Source organism: Arabidopsis lyrata (assembly GCF_000004255.2).
Source record: "Arabidopsis lyrata subsp. lyrata unplaced genomic scaffold ARALYscaffold_3, whole genome shotgun sequence".
Taxonomy (NCBI): Eukaryota; Viridiplantae; Streptophyta; class Magnoliopsida; order Brassicales; family Brassicaceae; genus Arabidopsis; species Arabidopsis lyrata.
The window spans coordinates 20,495,469-20,516,818 of record NW_003302553.1 but is presented as its reverse complement, the minus strand read 5'-3'; the positions used below and the strand labels follow the sequence as shown (position 1 = coordinate 20,516,818).

Genomic DNA, 21,350 nt, shown 5'->3' with positions numbered 1-21,350 from the left:
ATCAAACTTTCAACTATTCAACCGGTTCGTAGAATTTCGGTTCCGTTGCATTAAGTAGGAGCTAACTTTTTGACCCAATTCTATGTCCTCTTGGTCAAACTAACTGTTATTTTTGGTTATAGGGTGTTTGTATTTATGAAAATTAAGAGTATAACTATAAGAAATAAATATAAATTAACTGATTCGGGTCAGGAAGTTGTCAGCAAACGAGAAGATGGTAATGATGTGGTGGTACATTCACACGAAGTTGGGTTAAGAAACTAGCTGTTTTTGTTGTACTTATAATTTCTATATAGTTTGTTTTGTTTTTGGGATAATGCGTTACTATTCTTCTCTTAGTTTGAATATTGAAGATTGTTGCGACAAAATCATAAACATTAAAGATGGTTCTAAGTGTCTCGGATCAGTTTTGTCAAAGCAAGAAACATATTGCACTCGAGAATTTCTTTTGCAGAGGCTTAAGAAGTTTTAGTTTAGGAACCTGAAGCTTCTTGTTTTTGAATATGCATTGTGATCTACATGACTAAAATAAATTTTGTCGAACCAAATTGTGTAAGCCAAGTAATATTGTCTATTAATTAGTTCAGTCTAAAAATCAATTTCCAATGGACACAACTTTAAACACTACAGATTTTCAGCTGACCATACACACAAAAGAATTCATAATTACAATATTTATTGGGGAGAGTAATGATAATTGATGTGAAATAAAAGTACCATCAAATTAAATTGAATAGGGAAAAGCAATTATTAAAGAACCAACCATATATATCTGCATTTACATATTACATTCCTCCTATTATTCATTTTTTTAAATACCACCTTTCTCAATCTTCTTAGTGATTTTTTTTTTTAAGAAAATGAGTTCCAACTACTTCGGTGTAGTTGAGAAGGGTCTAAGAGGTTCATCAAAAAACAGAGAACAAAAACAAAGAAATTGTCAAGAATGGTGACCAATTACTAATGTCCCCATGAATAACTTTGGTATAAAGATCTTTTAACATCTCAACCATATAATCAGTCTATGTTGGTTTGATTCATATCGTTCATCTACACCTCTTTCAATCAATTCATCAGTAATGTAGTTCGGACAAGATCTGATACTATCGATTCCTATGTCTTCTAACATAAATGTGTTACTTAAAGGAGTGCAGAACTATGACATGCCACACAATCTTCAAAAATCAGTGTTAGTAAGTAAGAGTGATGCTGACCTGTGGCAATCAAACTCGGTTCAAGTAGTTCTTCTTTTGCTGCCTTAAGCTCATAGCCACTCTATGAATCAATCCAAACTTGAGGTGACTGAAACTGAGAGGGGATCCAGTCATGAGACTTAAAACGATCACTCTGTCTAGGACTTGACGCTTCCAACATATTTGAATTGCTGATGCTGGAAAATGGAAAGGATACTATTTCACATCCAGGGACTTTAAAAGGACAATGATCCACAGGAGAGTTTGAAAGATTATGATAGTTTATGTAGTCTCTTGTTAAACAATCTGAGCTATTTGTGCGGTGAGATGTGTGGAGATTCTGGTTTGCAGCAACCACGTCTTCGTCACCAATAATATACCTCTCGAGTTCATCATGCTCAAAATGGCTGGCATGGTTCGTTGCTGGTAAGAGGAAACTGCCTGAAGTGTAATGAGAGAGCAGAGGTAAAGGGTACAGCTCTTTCGTAACCAAATCATGGGATGAAGAAAAGTCAGAGTTCCATGGATTATCTGTCAAAGATGAGGATGATGCAGTTGGATACGTGATGAGTCTTGTGCGATAACTAAGTGGAAAATCATCTGTCTTTCTGGTGCTTGCGGTTTCAGTATTCCACTCGAGAAGTAATGCCGATGAAGGCTCTCTATGTTCGTGTGATAAGTCCTCTGAGCTGTATCCAGTTTCTCCTCTGTGATAATCCATTGAAAGAGGCTTGTAGTTTCTAAAATGGAGGCTAGATATGGGAGAACAGTCAAAATTTTCTTCAAAAGGAAGCGACAGACACGCCTTCTGTTTCAACAGTAGAGGTTGATAAACCGATTCCTTAGGATATAAGATGGGAAAGCTAATCTCTTCGGGATCTCTTGGGATGAAACTGCTCTGAACATGACCTGTTGGATACTGCAGCCTCGGGGTAATGTTATTTTCCAGCCATCCCTGCCAAGAGATCAATCTGTCCCTATCCATTTGCAGACTGTGGTCAACTTCTGTATAGCTTTCATAAGACCTCTTGAGAAACTTTGAGCCAGGAGAATCAACAAACGTTCTTCTTTTAACTCTATCCGTCCTCTCCTTGGAAAACCTAGAAGGCTGAGATGAAATAAAAAGTGCTTAGGATTGATCAAGATAAGCAATTGACAAGTACTCAGGGATTCTATCAAGCTTACCTGTGTCTCCTCCGTACTAGGGAACAGCCGAGTTAGGAGTATAGAAACTAAATCATGCCTGAAAAATGATTATTTTCTGAGTGCATTATAGAAACAAGTATTGAGATTAAGATAGATTAACAACTATTTCGTACCCGTTTGAGGTAAGCTCAGGGATTTCAGAAAACCATGTATCTTTGACCAAATGATGCAGTTTCTTTCTCTTCACAGAGAATATATCTCCTTTCTCTTCACTGATTCCTGATAATTCAAACAACAAAATTATCTCTCTTAATTTTTGACTAGTATGTTTTGCATCTTTGAAATGTAGATCAATCTAAGAACTAGGATATCAAAAATGTACCTCCACTTCCAGATCTCAGGTTGTTACCACTTGGAACTGTGTCCTTATCTCCACTGAATGATGAAGAAGATTTCCCATTATCTCTTCCTAAAAAAAAAAAGAAATCAGAAGAATGTTTATGGATCACTACTTCCCAAATACCTGTAAGAGAGTATAAACATGTAATGGAAACAAAATTGACACATGCATCTTGATGAGAGACAAGAGATCATATATATATCATGTGGCACAACCTCTATCCCTCTGAGTCAAGTTGGCATGTGACATAGACGACCCACGTCTGGCACTATGAATGGGTGTGGAGAAGCTATAGCTCTTGGATCTATCATTATCGTCGCAGTCCGTTCCTGCATGTTCTGGTTTATGAAACAGTAGAGATGAAAATCCAGGGGAAAGCCAAGCAGACACTATCACCATCATCACAAAGAAAAAGCTCAAAAAAACCCTTTGTGGATTTTTACCTACTGGCTTGACTCTAGATTCGAAGATTTTAGGAATTTTCTGAACTTTATTTGATGGTTTAGAATCATAGGATTCAGAGCAGTGACCAAAACCAGACTTTAACTTGTTAAAGAACGCAAACTCCGAGGTCTTGGCATCAATCGCTGCAAAAAACCAATACCAGGCGATTTACAATCAAATTCAACATTCTAAAAAATCTAAGCTTATTCAGGTGAACTAGACGCGAACACTTACATCCTCCGGCCTGATATTCGTTCAAGGGACTCCGATGATCAACATCGTCGAAACTCACCCTTCTCCTGCGTTTCAAATCTAAACCAGAAGGATACAAAATTCAAACATACACACTCACGAAATCGAAATCGAGGATTTGAAATTACCTGAATTTGCTCGAGAGCTCCAAGGATCAGTAAACTTGAATCCGATTTGTGGATCGGTCTTCTTTAGGGTTTCGTCCGCTTTCGTTCGCTGATTCCTTCTTCTCATCACCGAGTATCTGATATCGTTCTACAGAATCGTGGCGGAAGGTGAGATTTCACATAACGCGTCCATGGCGATTCATAAGAATTTGAAATCGGAGAAGATAGAGAAATGAATTTTGGCGGCAAAATCAATTAACCCTAATTATAGATTCTTTGCTCGAATTAAGTATTTCATTTTTAAAGGTTACCACGTCATCACATTATCCAGATGATACTGATATGTGATCACACGTGTCATATCACAAGTGGTGAAAACGATTCGTTTTAACCCCAAACAATCTAAAGCTTTTTGTCTTCATTTTCTCTTTTTTTTTTTTTTGCTTAGCCTTTTCGGATCACACACACAACTGCCAACAATCACACACAGATGGCGATGACGTCAGCAGCTACCGGATTTATTCTGACGACCAACGCCCCGGCTGCAGTAGGCGGCGGTTCTTCAAAGAGCGCCACCGTTGTGTCTTTCTTGCCGATGAGAAGCTTCGGTTCGAGGCTAGTAGTCAGAGCGGCGGAAGATGCATCTCCGGCAACCGCCTCATCGGAGGGTTCTTCCACCACCGCTGCTCCGGCGGAAGCTCCTGCCGCGAAACCTAAACCTCCTCCGATTGGCCCAAAGAGAGGATCCAAGGTCACCTCTTCTTCACTTATCCATACATAATCTATGATGCATGAGCTGTCAAAAAAAAAAAAAAAAAAAAAAAAAAAAAAAAAAAAAATCTATGATGCATGTTTCTACTTCGAAATTTTGAGTTAATTGATAGACAAGTTTGGACTATTTAGAATAATTTTATAATTATGGGGTTAATGTGAAACTTATATGAAGTTTTGGCCCCTGTAGATCATTATAAGGAAATAATAATCCTTGTGGTAGAAGAAAATTCAAGTTTGATTAGATGTTATTAGAGAAGATTGGACTAATATTTCAGCCAAATTGGGTGTCATCAATAAGTTCTGTGTCTATTTTAGGGCATCTTAAGAGCTATGGGGTTGGGGCTAATGTGAAATTTGTATACAATTTTGGGGACTTACAGGTCAAGATTCTAAGGAAAGAATCCTACTGGTACAAAAACGTTGGATCAGTTGTGGCCGTTGATCAGGTAATGCATCTATTTTCCAAGTTTACATTCGATTTCGTTTCATCTTACACTCCGGTTTAAATTGACAGGACCCGAAGACTCGATATCCGGTTGTGGTTCGGTTCTCGAAGGTGAATTACGCGAATATATCGACCAACAACTACGCATTGGACGAGGTCGAAGAAGTAAAATGAGAGACATGGTTTATCTCTGAACCAGTTAGTCTGTTTGTAATCTTGAACAAAACCGTATGTACCAAAAAGTTTACCAACAATTCATCTCTATCTTTTACAATCTCAAGATCGATTTCCAATATGCATTTAGCCACCGAAAATCGATTGCAAATTCCAAGTGGCAAGTACTGTTGATCAAACTTAGCAACTCCGGTTTAGTAACAGAACCCGGCCTGACTCACTGACTGTTTATTACGTACCACGTAGAAAGAAACACATGATTCTTATTGAAAATCTCTATATAGACAGTGAATTCAAACACCAATCATCTCGACTTTAATAAGGAAACATGAAGAAATCACCAACCAGTTTCATCAGTAAAAATCTCTAGGTCTGACCGGTTTTTCCATTGGCTTCTGCTAACATTGCCTCCAGCTCTCCTTTATTGTACAGCTGCAATGTATCTGTTCAACAATAATGATATGCAGATCAAGTTACCAGAAAAATCACAAGACATCGAGCAAGATCTTGAGTACTATCTTGGTGCCAATATACACAAAGAAAATCTCATTTACATAATGAGATAGAAAAATCTGGGTGTTGAGGTAAGAGAGGAAGAGAGAGTGTACCTGAGCAGCCACCAATGTGCTTGCCTCCTAGTCATGAACAAAAACATGATATCAAAATCAGATTTGTTAAGTGATGGTCATAGCAAATGCAATGGCTAAGATTTGATCGCAGTTTTGTGTTTGAGAATGTTTTGTTTTCAGGCAAAGAATCAAGAAAAATTATCAGAGTGTAGTTAGTAACAGACGCAAATGATGAAAGAACTAACCGATGAAAACATTAGGAACAGTGTATTGTCCAGTAATTTTCTCCAACACATTTTGTAGCTGCGGCCCCTCTGAACCTGGACCAAAACATTTGTAAATGTTTCAGACCAATATCATGAAGGCAGAGATGATTTACCCAGAAAAACTAAACAAGACAAGAAAGAACAAATGTTTATGGAAAGTCACCAAATCTTGAAACGAGATAAGATTACTAAAAAGATAGCAATTGGATAACAGTTTGTAAGAAACAGAAAGATACAGTCAAAGATCCAAAGGAAGGCAAGTGTATCTTCAATATCTAAGGTTTAAGCCATTAGATGTACTACCCTAACCACGTTGATTCTTCATCAACAAGCCAATCTTTTGTCCAATCAAAACTACTCGAACTAATTTTTGTAACAGAAACTCCAAAATGTAATCAAGGGACATTCCTAACCATCAATCCTCCATCACAATCTAATCCAGAAACATGAAGAAACCAAATCAACCGGAAGACGAACAAGAAACAAGTATCAACTTCATCTAGTATATAAATGTTGAAACAATAGGTAGGTACTTGTAACAAACATTTCCTGCAGTGATGTAAGCATACCGAGTTCATCCAATTCAACAACCAGTGGCTCAACTTGAAGACTCTTGAACAAGGACTTCACTTCAGACGAGTATCTTCACCACAAGAACAAACCCATTTCAAATTTAAGCAAAAGTACCAATATTGATATCGGGAAATCAAACTAGGTCATCTATAAACAAAACCCATTACTCTAATTGAACAAAAAAGCATTGTGATTTATAATATAAACAAGTGTGAACCTACGAGCAATAGGTTTTGGAGTAAACAACGACAGGGTTCTCTGCCACAGTCGTTTTAACAGTCTCCTCCAATGTCGATCCGAATGAAGACATGGCCCTAACAGAAGAACAACGTTGTGGTGGCCACGACGCGATTCCGATTACTGTCGGCTTTAGACATCTCCTCAAAGGTAACATGCCCAAGCTTCTGATTCCGCTTAACATGGAGAAAGAGATTGCTGGATTTGAATTTACCGACGTCCATGTCATGTTTGCGAGGTTAACTGATGCGGCTACCATGGCGATTTTCCGATGGAATAGGATGTGCTTTCTTTTTTTATTTTGCCCTCAAACTCTTTTACCTCATTTTATAGGAGACTAATCTCAATTGCTCATCAGAGTCAAAGAATTAATCTACATACTCTCCTCTAATCCACATAACTACCCCTTTACTAGGTATAGGTGGTACAACTGGTATCCTAGTTGTACCACCTCCTAATTGTACCAGACCTTAGTTGTACCACCTAGTTGTACCAGACCTTAGTTGTACCACAACTTAGTTGTACCCGAATATTCCCTAGTTGTACCAGTTACAACCCGTATAAAAGGATTCGAACCCTGGGGGCGCGCGCGTGCGCATGGAGCTCGCAACCACTGAGCTATTGTGTTTTTCGTTGAACACTTACCGATTTAATTGTATTTAACCTTTATCACCCGAAATCAACCCTCATTAAGGGTAATTTTGTCTTTCTACCATTGAGGAGTATTTGAGACAAAATTTGGAGCTTGAGGAGCCCCTGAGAATTTGTTCCCATTTTATATCAGCGATATTTTTAGTGTTAAATACCAATAAAACTCAATATGTTTTTTTTAGTCCTCGGCGATCGGTTATCGGTTCGGTTCCATTCGATTTCGGTTCTTTCGATTCTAAAATTTAGTTTTCATTTGGGTATTTTGAAATTTCGGTTAGATTCCGGTTCTTTCGGTTTAAAAGTTTAGTACCCATTCGGTTATTTTGCTTTGGATATTTTCGGATATTTTTCGGTTATTTTCGAGTATTTTTACATATCTTATATATATTTTCAAGTATTTTTGATTATTTGTCTATAAATAACTAATATTTTTGAAAATATAATTGTATCTCGAGTATTTTCGGCTATCCGAAATATTTCGGTTCGGTACCGATTTCGATTACAATTCTTTCGGTTATAGAATTTAGTATCCATTCGGATATTTTCAAATTTTCGGTTCGCTTGGTTCTTTTTGCTTCGGTTTTGATTTGATACATTCGGTTTAGGTTATTTGTCCAGGCCTAGGTTTTTTTAAAAGATTTTTGTAGTATTTCATCGAATAAGTTTAGACTTTTACACAGTATATATCATGTAACATAAACAACAACAAAAAAAAGATGAAGAGGATAGGAGAAAAAGATACTACTAGTTCTTTGATGAGACATTTAAGACTTTAAAACAGTAACAGAGATTATTCAACATCCCAAATTGGGATTTGTGTCTGCAAAATCCAATCTATTGAAAGTACACAAAACAAAACATGTGCTTTCTCTCCTCCTCCACCTCTTTCTCTTAGACCATTTTTCATCTCAAGATGACCCTTCATTGTTTGGCTCACGAATCTGGATCGATGTTTTCGACAAGCTTGCTTCCAATTCATCCAGCTCATCCATGTCTAGGTCATCATCATCATCGTCTTCATCTTCTTCTTCTTCTTCATTGACTTCTTTCGAACTCTGTTCAGCATCACCACTACTCTTGCTTGTCCCTGCCTCCGTTTCTTTGTTCTTTGCCTGAAAAGCAAAAAACTCAAGATTCCATTAACATGACTTGGTTGGTTTAAATGGTGAGTGAGAGAGAGCTCACCTTTTGTTCAGTCTCTTCCTGCTCTCTTTCCCTCTCGTATTCTTCACAAGCCTCAGCATCATCCACAAACAAGCTTGCATTGGACAGAAACAGCTCCCGACCACTGAGGTTACAAATCCACACAATGGATCAGCTTACAAGGACAAAACAGAGTCACATTGGATGGGTATGGAACAGAATGATGAATGGGATTACCTCATACGGTCGTTCTTAGCTCTCTCCGCTTGAGAAGCAGCCAAACCGGCATCTCTCTCAGCTATTTTCTTCCTCTTCCATTCCATAAATAGTGCAGGAGTCATTTGTGTTGCGGTTTGCAGTTTTGCACGCTGAAACATAGAACAAGAAAACATGGGTCTCAAAAATCAAGTACACGGTCCTAGCAGCTATGACCGGATTGGGAAACCAGAAGGGTATTAAACCTCGTTTTCGATTTCGTCCTCAACTGCCAGCTTCTTCGATGACTCCTCTTCCAAGAGGGCTTTCATTTGAGATTTAAGGACATATCCAGGAGGAAGCGCGTGTCTGTAATGACACTCTTTGCCACCATTGGGGCATGACCAGAACCACCCATACTGTTTCTTTTCCACGGCATCCAGAAAATACTTGCAAACCTATTATATATCATTAAACACAAAAACAATTACAAGTCAATAAACTCAGCGAGACAAATAATTCATGTGTTTAGGATAGGTTTATGTAAGATGATATATTGAGATAACACGCAGGGATATTACTTCTTTTAGCATAGAATTAGCTAACTATATAGTTAAGAAAAAATTATTTTCAAATTATGATTAGCACTATCATCACCAAAAGCATGAGTTCATGTGAGCATGATCCAAACGAGCAGAAAAACACAAGGGAACAACGGGAGGCAAAATAACATCTTAGACCCTAATGGCTCCCAAGATGAACCGTGCTATTAGCTAAAGGAAGCACATCATAAGGTGAATCCATATCAGCTAAAACTTTATCACAACAAAACGAGCAAATGCAACCAAAACTAATGCATCAGTTCACATAATAAACGTTAAAGGCTGTAAATTTGAACACAAACCAGTTCAGACTTTTGCACAGTGCATTAAAAAAGAGAAAAGCTACTGATAAGCATGTGTTTATGAAACAGGAAGCCCTCAAGCAGCATGTCCCGGCAAGTATACAACAAAAAGTCTGAGAAACAGAAAATAAGAGAAACAACTTACGATATCTGTTGGCTTATTCTGATTATATTCATTTTTCTTTGATTCCACAACCTTTTCAAGGGTCTCTTGATCCCACTCATCCATATCTCCATCTAAAGCCATATAAACAAAAGCAAAATAAGTCCATCATCCAAAGGACCAAAGGGGTGGAAATATAAGACACATTGTGCCACACAAGCACTTTTACCTTCATCACGCGTATCGCTGTAAATATCAATCTTCTCACCCTTCCTTTGAATGTTCAAATCGTGAGAAAATTTGCACTTGAATCCCTTTTGACACTGCCCGGCCTTGAAAAACTCACACAGTATAGACTTTGGATCCACACCTGCCAAAAACCACACACCGTATTCAATAAATACTATCGAAACAGAAGTGAACAAACCAGAGAAACAGTATCAACAACAACATACATACCTACAGGAACTTTCGGCTGACTAATAGCTACCTTGAACAACTCATTCAATTCCTGTTCTCTCGCTTTCTCTTCCTCTTTCTTTTTCTGTCCTCACCAAAAAAAAAACATTTTTTTTTGTAAGAACTTATTCAAAAAAGATTTGTCTCTCACACTCACTCATTAGACATATTCAAAACATCTAACTCTACTATCGAACTAACTTCAAATCCATCAAGAAAGCTCAAAACCCATTTCAAGATTCAAGGGTGTACCTTAGCTGCAGCTTTAGTTGCATCGGGTTTAGGCTGCACAGATTGCTTGAGACTCTGAACATACTTCTGAACATTCTTGCTCTTGTTCTTGTTTTTCAATCCGAAAGTTTTGTCTTCCACTTGTTTCTGCTTCTTCGCCAAATCAGCCTTTGGTTGTTGCTTTGGAGGCATCTTCAAACACGTTGAATCGATAATAGAAAAGAAAAAAAAAAAGCAAACTTTTTTAATGTACACGGATCGATGGAAGGTTAATGTATCAAAATTAGGGTTTCTAAGGTTCTGAGTGAAAAAGAAAACCGGTAGAAAACGAAGAAATCCCAGAAATCTGTATTGAAGCAAAACGGCGGAGATTCAGAAAAATTGCCCAGAAACAGAGAGACCCTAATGAGAAAATTACCGATCGAAGATAATAGGAGATGAGACAAAGGTACAACATTTGCCTGATATTAGCAGCCATTTGTCTACTGATACAAACACTAGCTTTTACTATTGTTGGGCTCACCTTTATATAAATGGGCCTACCTTAAGGCCCATTTATAGTCATATTTAAGGCCCAACTTTAGGTCATTCATCCGCTCATCGTCGGACTAGAGTGAACAAACATTTTTTTTTGGTGAAAAGAGTGAACATACATTTGTGAATGTGATGAGATTTCCAAATCTGAAGAATGAAAAAATGCAGTAGGAAGTATGAAAACAAATAAAGACAGAAAATGTCAAATTAAAAAAAAAAAAAAAAACAATTATGCATTTTTTTCTATTAACTTTTTTTCCTTTTGTACAAACCATAACATAAACAAAAAAAGAGAGAAAGACTGCACAACACCAACAAGAACAAACCAATTAGCCAAGCTTGTCTCTTTTTGTTTACTCCCAGCAAAACAACATATATACTCTTTATGAAATCTCTGGGATGATTAGAGAATTACATTGATAAACAAATAAACAAATCGGCGAATCTAAAAATTTCTTCGCAGCTATTTTCTCTGAGATTCTTCTTCATGTTTTTGGATGGTGTTCTTGAAGGGTGGCAGTTTTGGTTTCTCTGAATTACTATTGTAAGAAAACGAAAGATGGATTTTCCAGAAGTTCTTCAGCAGGTTTCACTTGGGCAAAGTCCTTATCTTGCATTGAACTACATAAGTCATCGATCGAGAAGGAAATGATGTTGCTGCGAGTTGCCAAAACGAACGGTTTTGTTAGTTTCTAGTAAGAAAAAGTTCATCATGACTTTGAATCATCGAAGCAAAAGATAGATGCAAAGCCACACTTACCTAGAATCCTCTTTTAACAAGAAGTCGCTGCTGTCTGTCATAACTCCTGTCATGCTTGCAATTACCTATTGATTGATGAGCGAGCATTAAACTACTAGAGCAGATGATCTTAAAGAGAATATATGTCAAGAGAAGAGAACTATTTTCTCAGAAAGCTTACATCTTGGGAAACACTCTTTGTGTTGTAGATTTCATCCTTGTACAGAGTACACAGTTTAAAATGCTGCTGTATTTGAAGGTTCTGAGAGAAGGAAAACTGGTGTAAGCATAATCACAATGTCAAAGTTCACCAAGTTATCGCTAAAAGAGTTGGTTGATAGAGAGACTTACTGGACACAGATCATTTGCAATCTCATCGTATGAGATGTTGTATTTCTTATGGATGAGCTGTTGTAGACGCAAATGCAAGGGGGAAATACGTGAGAAACGCAAACTCTTACTTAGATTCAAGTAAAGTTTAAGTTAATTTGCTTAAACGACATTTCCTAATTTCAAACATACCAAGAATCCAACAGCTTGTCTGGTATGCTTGAGTTCGTCCCAGGATGAGCCAGCATACTATCAGAAGAGATATTGTGTTATGTATAAACCCAATTGACGATAAAGAAAGAAGAGAAAGGAAACTGTACTTGGGAATACCTCTTCTTTTGTTTCGGAGCACCATTTCTCTAACTTTTCTAAACCAGATTTTAGATATTCTCCATTGATAAATGAACAGTTATCTGGACGCGTGACAAGGCTGCATATATGAAAGACGAAGTCGATTAGAGTCTGCTTATCATAGAGATGCATATTTCATATAGACAATAACAATTTCTCACCTGTTACATAGTTGGACATTGATGAGTGAGAAAGCCTGAGAGAATATCTTTTGGATAAGAACCGGAGGAACCTGTAACAATAATAAGTTATAAGAATTTCTTGACATTTAGAAAGATAAGAGCAGTGAGTGGAAACGAGTTTCACATACAAAGCTCTCTTTTAGTGTGCTTAGCAGTGCATCGAGGCCTTCAATAATGTCTTGCCAGTATTTAGCAGTGGTTATAGATATTAGCGCATTCCCCTTAAATGTTTTTGGTGCCTAGAAAGATTCTCTCATGTCAGCTTACAACACATACATACAAAGGAAAGATGAAAGTAGAGAAGCATTGTGGATCATAGCACCTGGATGCAGAGAGCAAGGACAGTGTTCAACTCCTTTTTCAGGTTATCCCAAATGATTCCAGAAATCTTTTCAACATATGCTTCAAGTTGCTGCTTGAAATGCAAAGCTGGATCCTTGGCATCAACTGGTCGTATAGCTTCAGCCGCTGGAGAACGGAAACCCTGTAAAATATAAGGTAAGGATTGTTTAGTTTTTGGAGCAGAAACTCATCAACACAAGATTATTAAAAAAAAAAAAAAAAGAAGAGTATATTTACCTTGGTCATCCATCGGACTAAGGAAGGTGAATGTCGAAGTGGAGTGGCCCCGGTTCCACCAGATTTCAGACTTTGTTGGAGCATGAATAATAAGGTTGACGTATTAGATAACCAATATGCCAAATTTGTGTCGTTATCTTCATCCTGATAATAAGAATCACTAATCATTCAACTCTGATAATAACCAGATTTATACAGACGTAGACAAGACAGCATCTCATTTTAGTACCTTTATAGCAGAACCAATCATTTGAACGAGACGATCAAAGACATTGGTTCTTTCTGCTTCAAAGGATTTCCAATGAAGAAGACATTTGTAGATGGTAAATGCCGCTACAGGCTTCCCCTGGCTGAATCCAACATTCTTTGTGACAGAGTTGATAAGGGCATCGACATCCTCCTTTTCGAAAAAAACAACAAATCTCTCTTCAACCAAAGAGGGGATATACTAAAGATGAGAGGCACATAAAAGAGTAATTTAACGAAACAACATACATGTTGAGGATCAGTATGGGATCCCCTTGACTTAGTGTCAGATCCTGATTCTTGTATCCTTGGCGGTGTTGTAAACTCCGCTCCCTGCAAAGACGGCTTTTATAGATATATTAAGAAATGGAGCAGAACTTCAAATAAAAGTAGACAGAAAAGGAAAGACATAATTTACAAGTACTGCACAAAATAAGAGCAATATTATAATTAGGATGATTGAGAGAGTCAGATGTAGACATCCAAATATTTCTCTGGGCATGTCTACCTTTAATGGAGTAGAAAGGAATCGTCCTGATGCTGTCTTAACAGGAGTGGTTAAGACAGATTCCTTCAAAAAGTTATTCTCAAATTTCACCTCCTTTAATTTCTCTTCAAGACTGCAATGGAGAAAAAGCACATATGTTGACTGTCAGTGGATAAAGAAAGCCTTAATATCTCTGAGGAAATTCAATAGTCAAAAGACCAATAGTGCATACTTGTGCATGGCGGTCTTCAAATTATCAATTTTGTTTTCAGCGTCTAAAGCCTTCTTCAGCCTCTCCTCACTAATTTTCTTTGTCTCCTCAAATTTTTTCTCTGTTTCATCAATCTTCTGCTCCAGCGAACTTACCAGGGACTGCATATGAAAGAGAAATGAAATTTTAAATATTTCTTTGTTTTCCACAGCTTTGAAATCCTTAGTAAGAAGCAAAAGACAAATATATAATAGGCAAACTCTCTACCTTGAGTTTTTCGTTTTCACTTGTGAGTTTCTCCATTAGCTCGGTGTCAACAACAGGAACCTCCTTTACTACAGGAACAGTTTCTGCAGTCTTTTTCGCAGCTTCCACTTCCTTTAAGAGCGACACTTTGGTTTCCTCGAACTGGAGTTGTATTTCTTCCAATGCTAATTGCAGTTCTGCGTTTTCTTGGGCTCTACTTTCTTCCACGTCCACCTACAATGTAAAAGCCACAAAAGAGGTGAAGGATGTGTTGAATCAGAATCAAGAGAAAAGAAAACGTTTGAGGATGGGTGAAAAACCGAAAAAGATAAAGAGCTGTGTTTTATCTGACCCTCATGCGTTTCTCTAGCTGCAGTCTCCATGTGAGTTCTTCCACTTGCTTCTCAAGCTTACTCTTGGCAGCTTGAAGGGCTCCAGTTTCCCTTGCAGCCTGCAGGAAATATGAAGGCATCATTGCTGCAGCTTTTCATTTTTGGGAAAAAGCGTGCATGTTCCGTCTCTGTGTTCAAGACAATCAAATGGAAAGGGCAATTTCCAGCTGCTAGTTACATCATGTAAACTCATCTAATCCCATTGTTTAAACTCATCAAAAGACCAAACATTATCTCAGGTGTAACAATTTCCATGTGAAATGCTTAGAATGTAACGTAAAAAATAAACAGATACAGACAGAAGTGAGAGGTAGAAAAGCACACCGTCTTAAGCTTTCGCAGTTCTTTACGGGCTAGCCTTGCTCTCCATGCACTTTGTGTCGTAATTGCTGCTTTTTTCAGCTTCTTGTAGTGCAACTCGGCCTGGAGTCTACGGCAATGGCTCTGGTATATGCAATGAAAAATTAAAAATCAGAGTCTAGAAGAGATTTTGACGAATGAGAAAAGCCTGCGAAGCTCAAAGATGAAAAGACAAATGAAGCGACATTTTTTGTTCCATTAATTTTTCCACTAAAAAAAGATTTCTCCACCTGAATCACAGTTGTGGCCTTGGTCTTCCTTCGTAGTACGACACGAGCAGCCATACCGCGCAAACCTGACTGAACTGTAACAACAGCTTCAATGTAAGACCTCTTCCTATCAAGGTGGATCCGCAAAGCTCTCTGGATCTTCAAAGCAGCAGCTTCTCTGCGCAAGTTCTCAAATCTATATCGAGCAACTTGACCTGTTAATGATGGATAACAAAGCAGATAATAAATGAAACAGTCACATTTATTCGTCTGAATGGTTAAGTTAACTTATATTCTCTACAACTTTTAGATACCTCTGTACGCAGCCTGTATATTTATTGCAGCGTTGCGGAGCATAATAAAGCTTTGGCGGGTCAGGTAGGAGCGGAATTTCCACTGGATAATGCAGGCTGCTCTTCCTAATACCTCAGTTCTCCGATCATCTAACACAGCCATCTGCCCAGCCTTGAGGAAAACCTTTGTCTTTCCAATCTGTGAAAACAAGAACATATTAAGCTCCACATAAAATCAGGATAAATCAAACAAAGGATTCATCAAATTCCCAAACTTGGCTGCTCAGAAAAGTATTCAACATGATGTGTACAATATAAGTACCTGGTATTCTTGGAGTCCAACTGTCTCCAGAAGTTTCTTGCACGCTGCTTTCTCATCAGAACTAATAGGAACAAGCCAAAAGTCAGAAATTTCAATACAGTATTGGGTAAGCTTTCAACCTCTGAATTGAGAGAGGCAAACCTCTTATCCAAAGTAGAAGGAGCTAGGATACCAAATCTGTCCAGGAATTCATCAAAATGTTTTCGTGTAGGATATCCAGCACGACAAACCCTGATTGTCTCCATCACACCCTAAAATTATGCTTACACGGTATTTTTAAACTCGCAAAGAATAATAACAAGCAAATGTGCACAGACAAACCAAAAATGTAAGTAAATCTCACCCCACAACGTAGCTGTTGCAGACTATTTTGGTTCTCAAAGATAGAAGGCTTCAGGAGATTATTGGGCTTCACGCAACGAATATAGTGAGGCTCAGTAGTACTAAGACCTTCAATCAATGATGCCAATTGTTGCTGCATAAAGTAAGACAGTGAATTTAGTAATCCTGTGATGGAACGAGCGATTTTTACATAGAAACTATCTCATTTAACGGCACCTTAAATTGTGAAGCTATAGAAGAGAACTTTGACTGTTTGTTAGCATCTTCCATTAGAGGAGGAAATAGATCTGCAATAAAAGTGCACATAGAAGCACCTAGCAGAGCCTGATGCTCAGCAACAACATAATCTTTGTTCTTTTCCAGAAACTGCTCGGTCTGATAAGTGACCTGAAAAGATAACTCAATATTTTTAGGATATATATAAACAACTCGTATTTCAGGACATGATTGCATTTTATAAATGCTAAAACAGGTATTTTACTCACATCACCAGCATAGTGGCAAATTGTGAAGTCAGTTCGAGATAATTTTGGCTTGCTAAAGTACTCGTTATCTTTCAATGTTTCGTACAGCTTCTGAGAAAATGTTTTATGTGTTGATCTTGGGAACATGCTGCAAGATACAGGTATACAACTTCAAATCAAAGGAGAGACAAGATATGCGGAATAATAGCAATTTAAGCTCTTAGGCTTACCAAGCCTCGTCCAGAAGAGCGATAATACCACCACGTTTCTGAAACGTAAGAAGACAATGATGAACATGCGAGTTTGACTTAAAATGGAAACTATACACTAAGAGCGCGCAGGTAAATCGTAGTGAAACTGGTTACCTTCTCAATAAGTTCCAAAACATCTCGATTATCTGGGAAATTAATGTGGCTCCACTCAATTTCTTCTTTCTTGTACTCGTCTTGTTCCATTTTCAAGACGTGCTGCCCAGAAAAAGTGTCATGGATAAGAAAGGAGTAAGGCTGAATAAAAAGACACTATCAGAAGAAGGAGCAGGCCTCAGACAAACCTTAGTAAAATGTTGCTGAAGTTTCTCGTTTGTCAAATTGATGCAAAATTGCTCGAAACTGAAAAAAACCATGCATTAGTATGCATCAAAAGCAACATGCACTTGAAAATTTTCACCTTTCTTCCATATCAGAATGAAAATATTCTTAACAAAAGCAAACACTGTCTTATGAATAAAGGATTCCAAAAGTCAAAAGTCTCCCATTTTCCATTTACTTGATATACAGTAATACCAATGAGAATAGTGACTTTAGTACCCCATTCCAAAACAAGAGATTCATGGCATGTGCCTGATGTTTCATGTGAGCCTTTGTTCCATCGTATTTCACTAAACCGGTTTCATTGCATTAACCAAACATAAGGCATACCGATTAAGCACCTGTTTGTCTTAAAACTCTCAAACCCATATATATCCAGCACTCCGATCATGTGTTTTGAGTCAGGATCTTGCCCAATTGAATTATTGATCTTGTTTACGATCCTACAAGAGCAATAAAAAAAGTTAGCAAACAGTATTGAAAGTAACTTTTGGAAACAAGTAAGAGAATCATCCAGCTGCAAGAAATTATATGAAATACTATATATATATACCAATCAAACAATCTTGAGTAGACAAATTTTGCCAAGGCATCTCTGCTGAGTGCCGCAGAATTTGGATCCAGACATCTGGAAATTGTTTCTTCAGGTGTCACCATTACACGTTTACAAAGAGAATCTTCCAGTGCCTGCTCATCACACCTGCAGAAATTCATGGAATCAGGAATGAGTTATTTTCACATTGTCACATATTCGATAAACCAAGTATCAGAAAGGGTGCATTTAACATTAAAATTCAACTCAGTTAGTTACACACATGAAAAGCTCAGCCGCAATCTTCAGGTGTTTCTTAGACTCATCAGTTGGAACTGAGGAGTCTGGTTCTTCTCCTATTGCAAATTCTATGTTACCTAGATGAAGAATAGCTGCCACAACTTGAAATATAGCTTCCTGAAAAGAAAGTGATATCAAATACACTCATACACTAATATCACCATTTTTACTAAGAGAAGGGTAAGAAAACTACCTGCTCCTCTAAACTTATCCCAACAATGCCCATTGCTTCTCGGGTTTTAGTATACTCCTTCGAATCATCCACCCCCTCTAACTTAATACAATGAGATTGATTCAGATAACGGAATTCTGTTGGATCGTTCAACTTTAGTTTTCTTTTGTCCTGTCAAATAATGAAAGGAAAATGAGAAGCATCAGGACAATAGTTTTCAGAGATTTGGGCTTAGAAAACACTGCCAAATTTCAATGCAGTTTTCAAACTTTCAGTAAATGGGAACAAGGATACAAGAGACTGAAGATAAATGGAATTTTTTTAATATTTATCAAAATAGTTGTTCGTGAATAGTGTATCCTGATGATTGATGGATATATCAAATATTGAAGCTTCCAGATAGAAGAATCTCTGACAACTCTTGGCATGTTAGAAAAGAAAGAAAAGCCATATGTACCTCTGGCGGTGCAGCACAAAGCATGTAAAAACAGTGATAGTTTCTCTCGGGATCTGACACTTGACAAACCCGTGATCTCTCTAGCAAATACGTTCTGATAGCAGCTCCTGATATCTTTCCCCTTTGATCGAACTGAATCTCAACGAATTTACCAAATCGACTGCAGCATGATAATGAAAAAGTGATGAAATATTTGGTCAATGAATGTTAAGTGATGAAAAATTGTGAGTTTGTGTGCATGTGTGTCTGTGTTACATTCACCTTGAATTGTTGTTCTTGACGGTTTTTGCATTTCCAAATGCTTCTAAAACAGGATTGGACTGCTCACAAAGAAAACATAAACCATTCATGTCAAAGAATGATCTTTTACTAAACTCTACAAATCCAGTCTTTGACAATCCACAAGGTCTATAATAAAATCTTTGCCATTAGTTACCTCCAAAACTTGATCTTCGACAGTCCTTCTGTCAGAAACAGCTCGACCTCCCATTTTCGCCAGATATTTCATAAGCATTTTAGCAGTCTCAGTCTTCCCTGCTCCACTTTCACCACTTACCAAGATTGATTGACTAATTCCCTCATTAATCATTTGTCTAGACCCAACAGAAAACAAGAAACCAAAAATGTCAAACAGGAATCAACCAATGATGAATGGAACAAGAGTTCAAAGTTGAATGGCAAGCACCTGTAAGCTGCATCTGCAACTGCAAACGGATGGGGACTCAATTCTCCCAACGCGGCTCCTTTATATTGTGCCATCATATGGTCATTGTAAAGATCCGGTAGTTGTTTAAATGGGTTTACCGCAATCAAAATATTTCCTGTATAAGTCTAGTAAGCAAAAAGAAAGCAATTTTTAGGCCAATCTTACAGAGCAAAAAGAAAAAGAAAAACCAGCGAACAGAAGGAAGCTCACATATATTTCGTCTATATAATATCTTGATTTCAAATTTTGTAGGACTCCTGGTTCATGTAAATACGCTAGCGTTGTCATATCGTCCACTCCAGAAGGTGGAGCTTCCATATCTTTTGGATATGTGTTTGAACCTTTGACAACAACCTGAAAAAAAATTCAACAGAAAGTTATGAGAAACAAACCCATTAACATATCAGGGACAAACATATACAGATTCCATCCTTAAGCATAGTCAAGTACATCTAAATTTGGTTATACATACCGTCTTCCCTGAGGTACATTTGACCTTTATATCTTCTCCATTAACCTCAACAACTTCACCATCTATCCATGCCTCCTCCAGATCTTGCACCCAAACAATTGAGCCAACTTTAACTGTAGAACAAGCCTGAAGAACAACCAACAAATCAAATACATACTACCATTAGGAAATATAAAAACTTCAAACTATGTGAGAGGACACAAACAGCATTCAATAGTCCAAGAACTAAGACCCCACAAACTTTGGTTTCTGAATAAAGAGAATTTAATAATAACCATGAAAGCAACAAATGATGAAACCTTAAAGACCATTGTTCAATCTCTGTATAAACAACAGAGCATAATTAAATGAAGCCCAGAAGAAGCAAACACACAAAATTTGGAAGAAAAACTCAAAAGAAGATCATTCAATTCTGCACCAACAAAAGTTAACACATTTGCCGTTTGAAACAACAACAAAAAAAAGTAAAAAACAAAACGAAAGAAACGCTCAAATGGTATTGAAACGGTGATAAACCCAGAAAATTACAAGTACCATTTTCACCGGAGATGAATCAAATCAGAAACCCAAGAGATAGAATCCTGTAGCAACAAAGAATCATTCACTTGCTTGAGCTAGAGACGAGTTCTATATGACTCAAGAGTGTGAATGCAAAGAATAGATTCTCAGAGAAAGAAAGAGATTTGTATCTTATAGAGTTTGAGAGATATGTGTGAAAGCTTTAAATTAAAACCCTTTGAGCAAATTTATAGAAGAAAAAAAAAAAAACTAATGAAGAAATCATAAATCTTCATCTTTTATATTTTTCACCTATTTTTTCTGTTTTCTTTTAATTTCTTCTCTCTTTCTACTTCAGTGAATAAATTAGTTTTTCTAGAGTAAAGTAATTAAGGCTAATTTAGCATTAATTAACAGTAAATTCCAAAAATAACCCATTTTGATTCTAATCACTTTTGTTATTTTCTGGAAATAAAAATGGGAAAATCCAAATTTAACAAATCCGAAAATATCTAATTCTTTTACCATCTTTTGCTTCTTTTACTTAAAGTTGATAACTTTTCCCTTTTACACTCTAACTTATCAAGTTATTGTCTCTAAACTAAACTCTATGTGAAACGTCATATTCACATAATTTTAGACTAATTAGACATTTGTAAATGCTTAATTAGAAGAGAAATTTTATTTATGTCATAATGTTTAAATAAATATTTTAGTAAAAAATCTCAATGGACCAATGAAATGATAACATGTGACTTGATTTAAAGGAAATGTATGTATTAGACAATGTTTGTTAAAAAGAAAATATATTATCCCATTGGAAAGTTCTATTTAAATGACTTAATTTAGATTATTTATTTTATCATTTATTCATGATTTAAATAAAATAAAAACACTCAAGTTATTTTAAAATATATGTTAATAATAGTGAAAAATTACTTTTAAGATAAAGTTAACAAACAACTAATGGTGAAGAGGTGCTTGTTAATTTTATGTTGATTTTCTACTTTATTAGCATTAAATTGAGTTAAATTTTTCTTTACTAATAAAGAAAACTATGTGTAACTAAT

The 21,350-nt window shown here is 36.9% G+C and overlaps 5 protein-coding genes across 6 annotated transcripts; 1 reads left to right on the top strand and 4 right to left on the bottom strand.

The window, feature by feature from the left end:
- Nucleotides 1-964: 964 nt before the first annotated feature.
- On the bottom strand, nt 965-3,841 carry LOC9322058. The gene is made up of 8 exons (XM_002883890.2): nt 3,564-3,841; nt 3,418-3,495; nt 3,183-3,326; nt 2,955-3,077; nt 2,722-2,808; nt 2,513-2,618; nt 2,379-2,436; nt 965-2,301 (listed from the first exon to the last, which is right to left on the bottom strand). The coding sequence occupies exons 1-8, from the start codon at nt 3,667-3,669 to the stop codon at nt 1,276-1,278; spliced, it is 1,728 nt and encodes a 575-aa protein (XP_002883936.1). The 5' UTR covers nt 3,670-3,841; the 3' UTR covers nt 965-1,275.
- Nucleotides 3,842-3,962: 121 nt separating this feature from the next.
- On the top strand, nt 3,963-5,054 carry LOC9320003 (photosystem I reaction center subunit IV B, chloroplastic). Its single transcript, XM_002885945.2, has 3 exons — nt 3,963-4,293; nt 4,697-4,762; nt 4,831-5,054. Exons 1-3 carry the CDS (start codon nt 4,033-4,035, stop codon nt 4,933-4,935), a joined length of 432 nt encoding a protein of 143 aa, XP_002885991.1. The 5' UTR covers nt 3,963-4,032; the 3' UTR covers nt 4,936-5,054.
- A 74-nt stretch (nt 5,055-5,128) lies between these two features.
- On the bottom strand, nt 5,129-6,899 carry LOC9320002 (monothiol glutaredoxin-S12, chloroplastic). The gene is made up of 5 exons (XM_021031334.1): nt 6,565-6,899; nt 6,340-6,413; nt 5,750-5,824; nt 5,544-5,570; nt 5,129-5,378 (listed from the first exon to the last, which is right to left on the bottom strand). Exons 1-5 carry the CDS (start codon nt 6,837-6,839, stop codon nt 5,302-5,304), a joined length of 528 nt encoding a protein of 175 aa, XP_020886993.1. The 5' UTR covers nt 6,840-6,899; the 3' UTR covers nt 5,129-5,301.
- Nucleotides 6,900-7,955: 1,056 nt separating this feature from the next.
- Nucleotides 7,956-10,742, bottom strand: LOC9320001 (zinc finger CCCH domain-containing protein 21). Its single transcript, XM_002883888.2, has 8 exons — nt 10,288-10,742; nt 10,036-10,120; nt 9,806-9,946; nt 9,619-9,710; nt 8,836-9,027; nt 8,612-8,742; nt 8,417-8,519; nt 7,956-8,343 (listed from the first exon to the last, which is right to left on the bottom strand). The coding sequence occupies exons 1-8, from the start codon at nt 10,456-10,458 to the stop codon at nt 8,140-8,142; spliced, it is 1,119 nt and encodes a 372-aa protein (XP_002883934.1). The 5' UTR covers nt 10,459-10,742; the 3' UTR covers nt 7,956-8,139.
- A 337-nt stretch (nt 10,743-11,079) lies between these two features.
- LOC9320000 (myosin-13) lies at nt 11,080-20,517 on the bottom strand. Of its 2 annotated transcripts, none has more exons than XM_021032205.1 (38): nt 20,317-20,517; nt 19,783-19,908; nt 19,521-19,664; nt 19,290-19,435; nt 19,041-19,197; nt 18,866-18,924; nt 18,605-18,764; nt 18,169-18,318; nt 17,959-18,092; nt 17,697-17,843; nt 17,485-17,586; nt 17,107-17,164; nt 16,919-17,020; nt 16,784-16,821; nt 16,575-16,701; nt 16,306-16,476; nt 16,091-16,222; nt 15,889-15,998; nt 15,748-15,808; nt 15,447-15,624; nt 15,154-15,347; nt 14,888-15,007; nt 14,524-14,622; nt 14,193-14,405; nt 13,947-14,086; nt 13,736-13,847; nt 13,477-13,572; nt 13,211-13,381; nt 12,982-13,125; nt 12,725-12,886; nt 12,531-12,641; nt 12,382-12,452; nt 12,200-12,299; nt 12,062-12,118; nt 11,891-11,947; nt 11,721-11,801; nt 11,561-11,625; nt 11,080-11,457 (listed from the first exon to the last, which is right to left on the bottom strand). In XM_021032205.1, the coding sequence occupies exons 1-38, from the start codon at nt 20,317-20,319 to the stop codon at nt 11,340-11,342; spliced, it is 4,416 nt and encodes a 1,471-aa protein (XP_020887864.1). In that variant the 5' UTR covers nt 20,320-20,517; the 3' UTR covers nt 11,080-11,339. The 2 variants fall into 2 exon arrangements, with proteins under 2 accessions (XP_020887864.1, XP_020887865.1); XM_021032206.1 differs by having other exon boundaries at nt 13,477-13,560.
- Nucleotides 20,518-21,350: the final 833 nt, after the last annotated feature.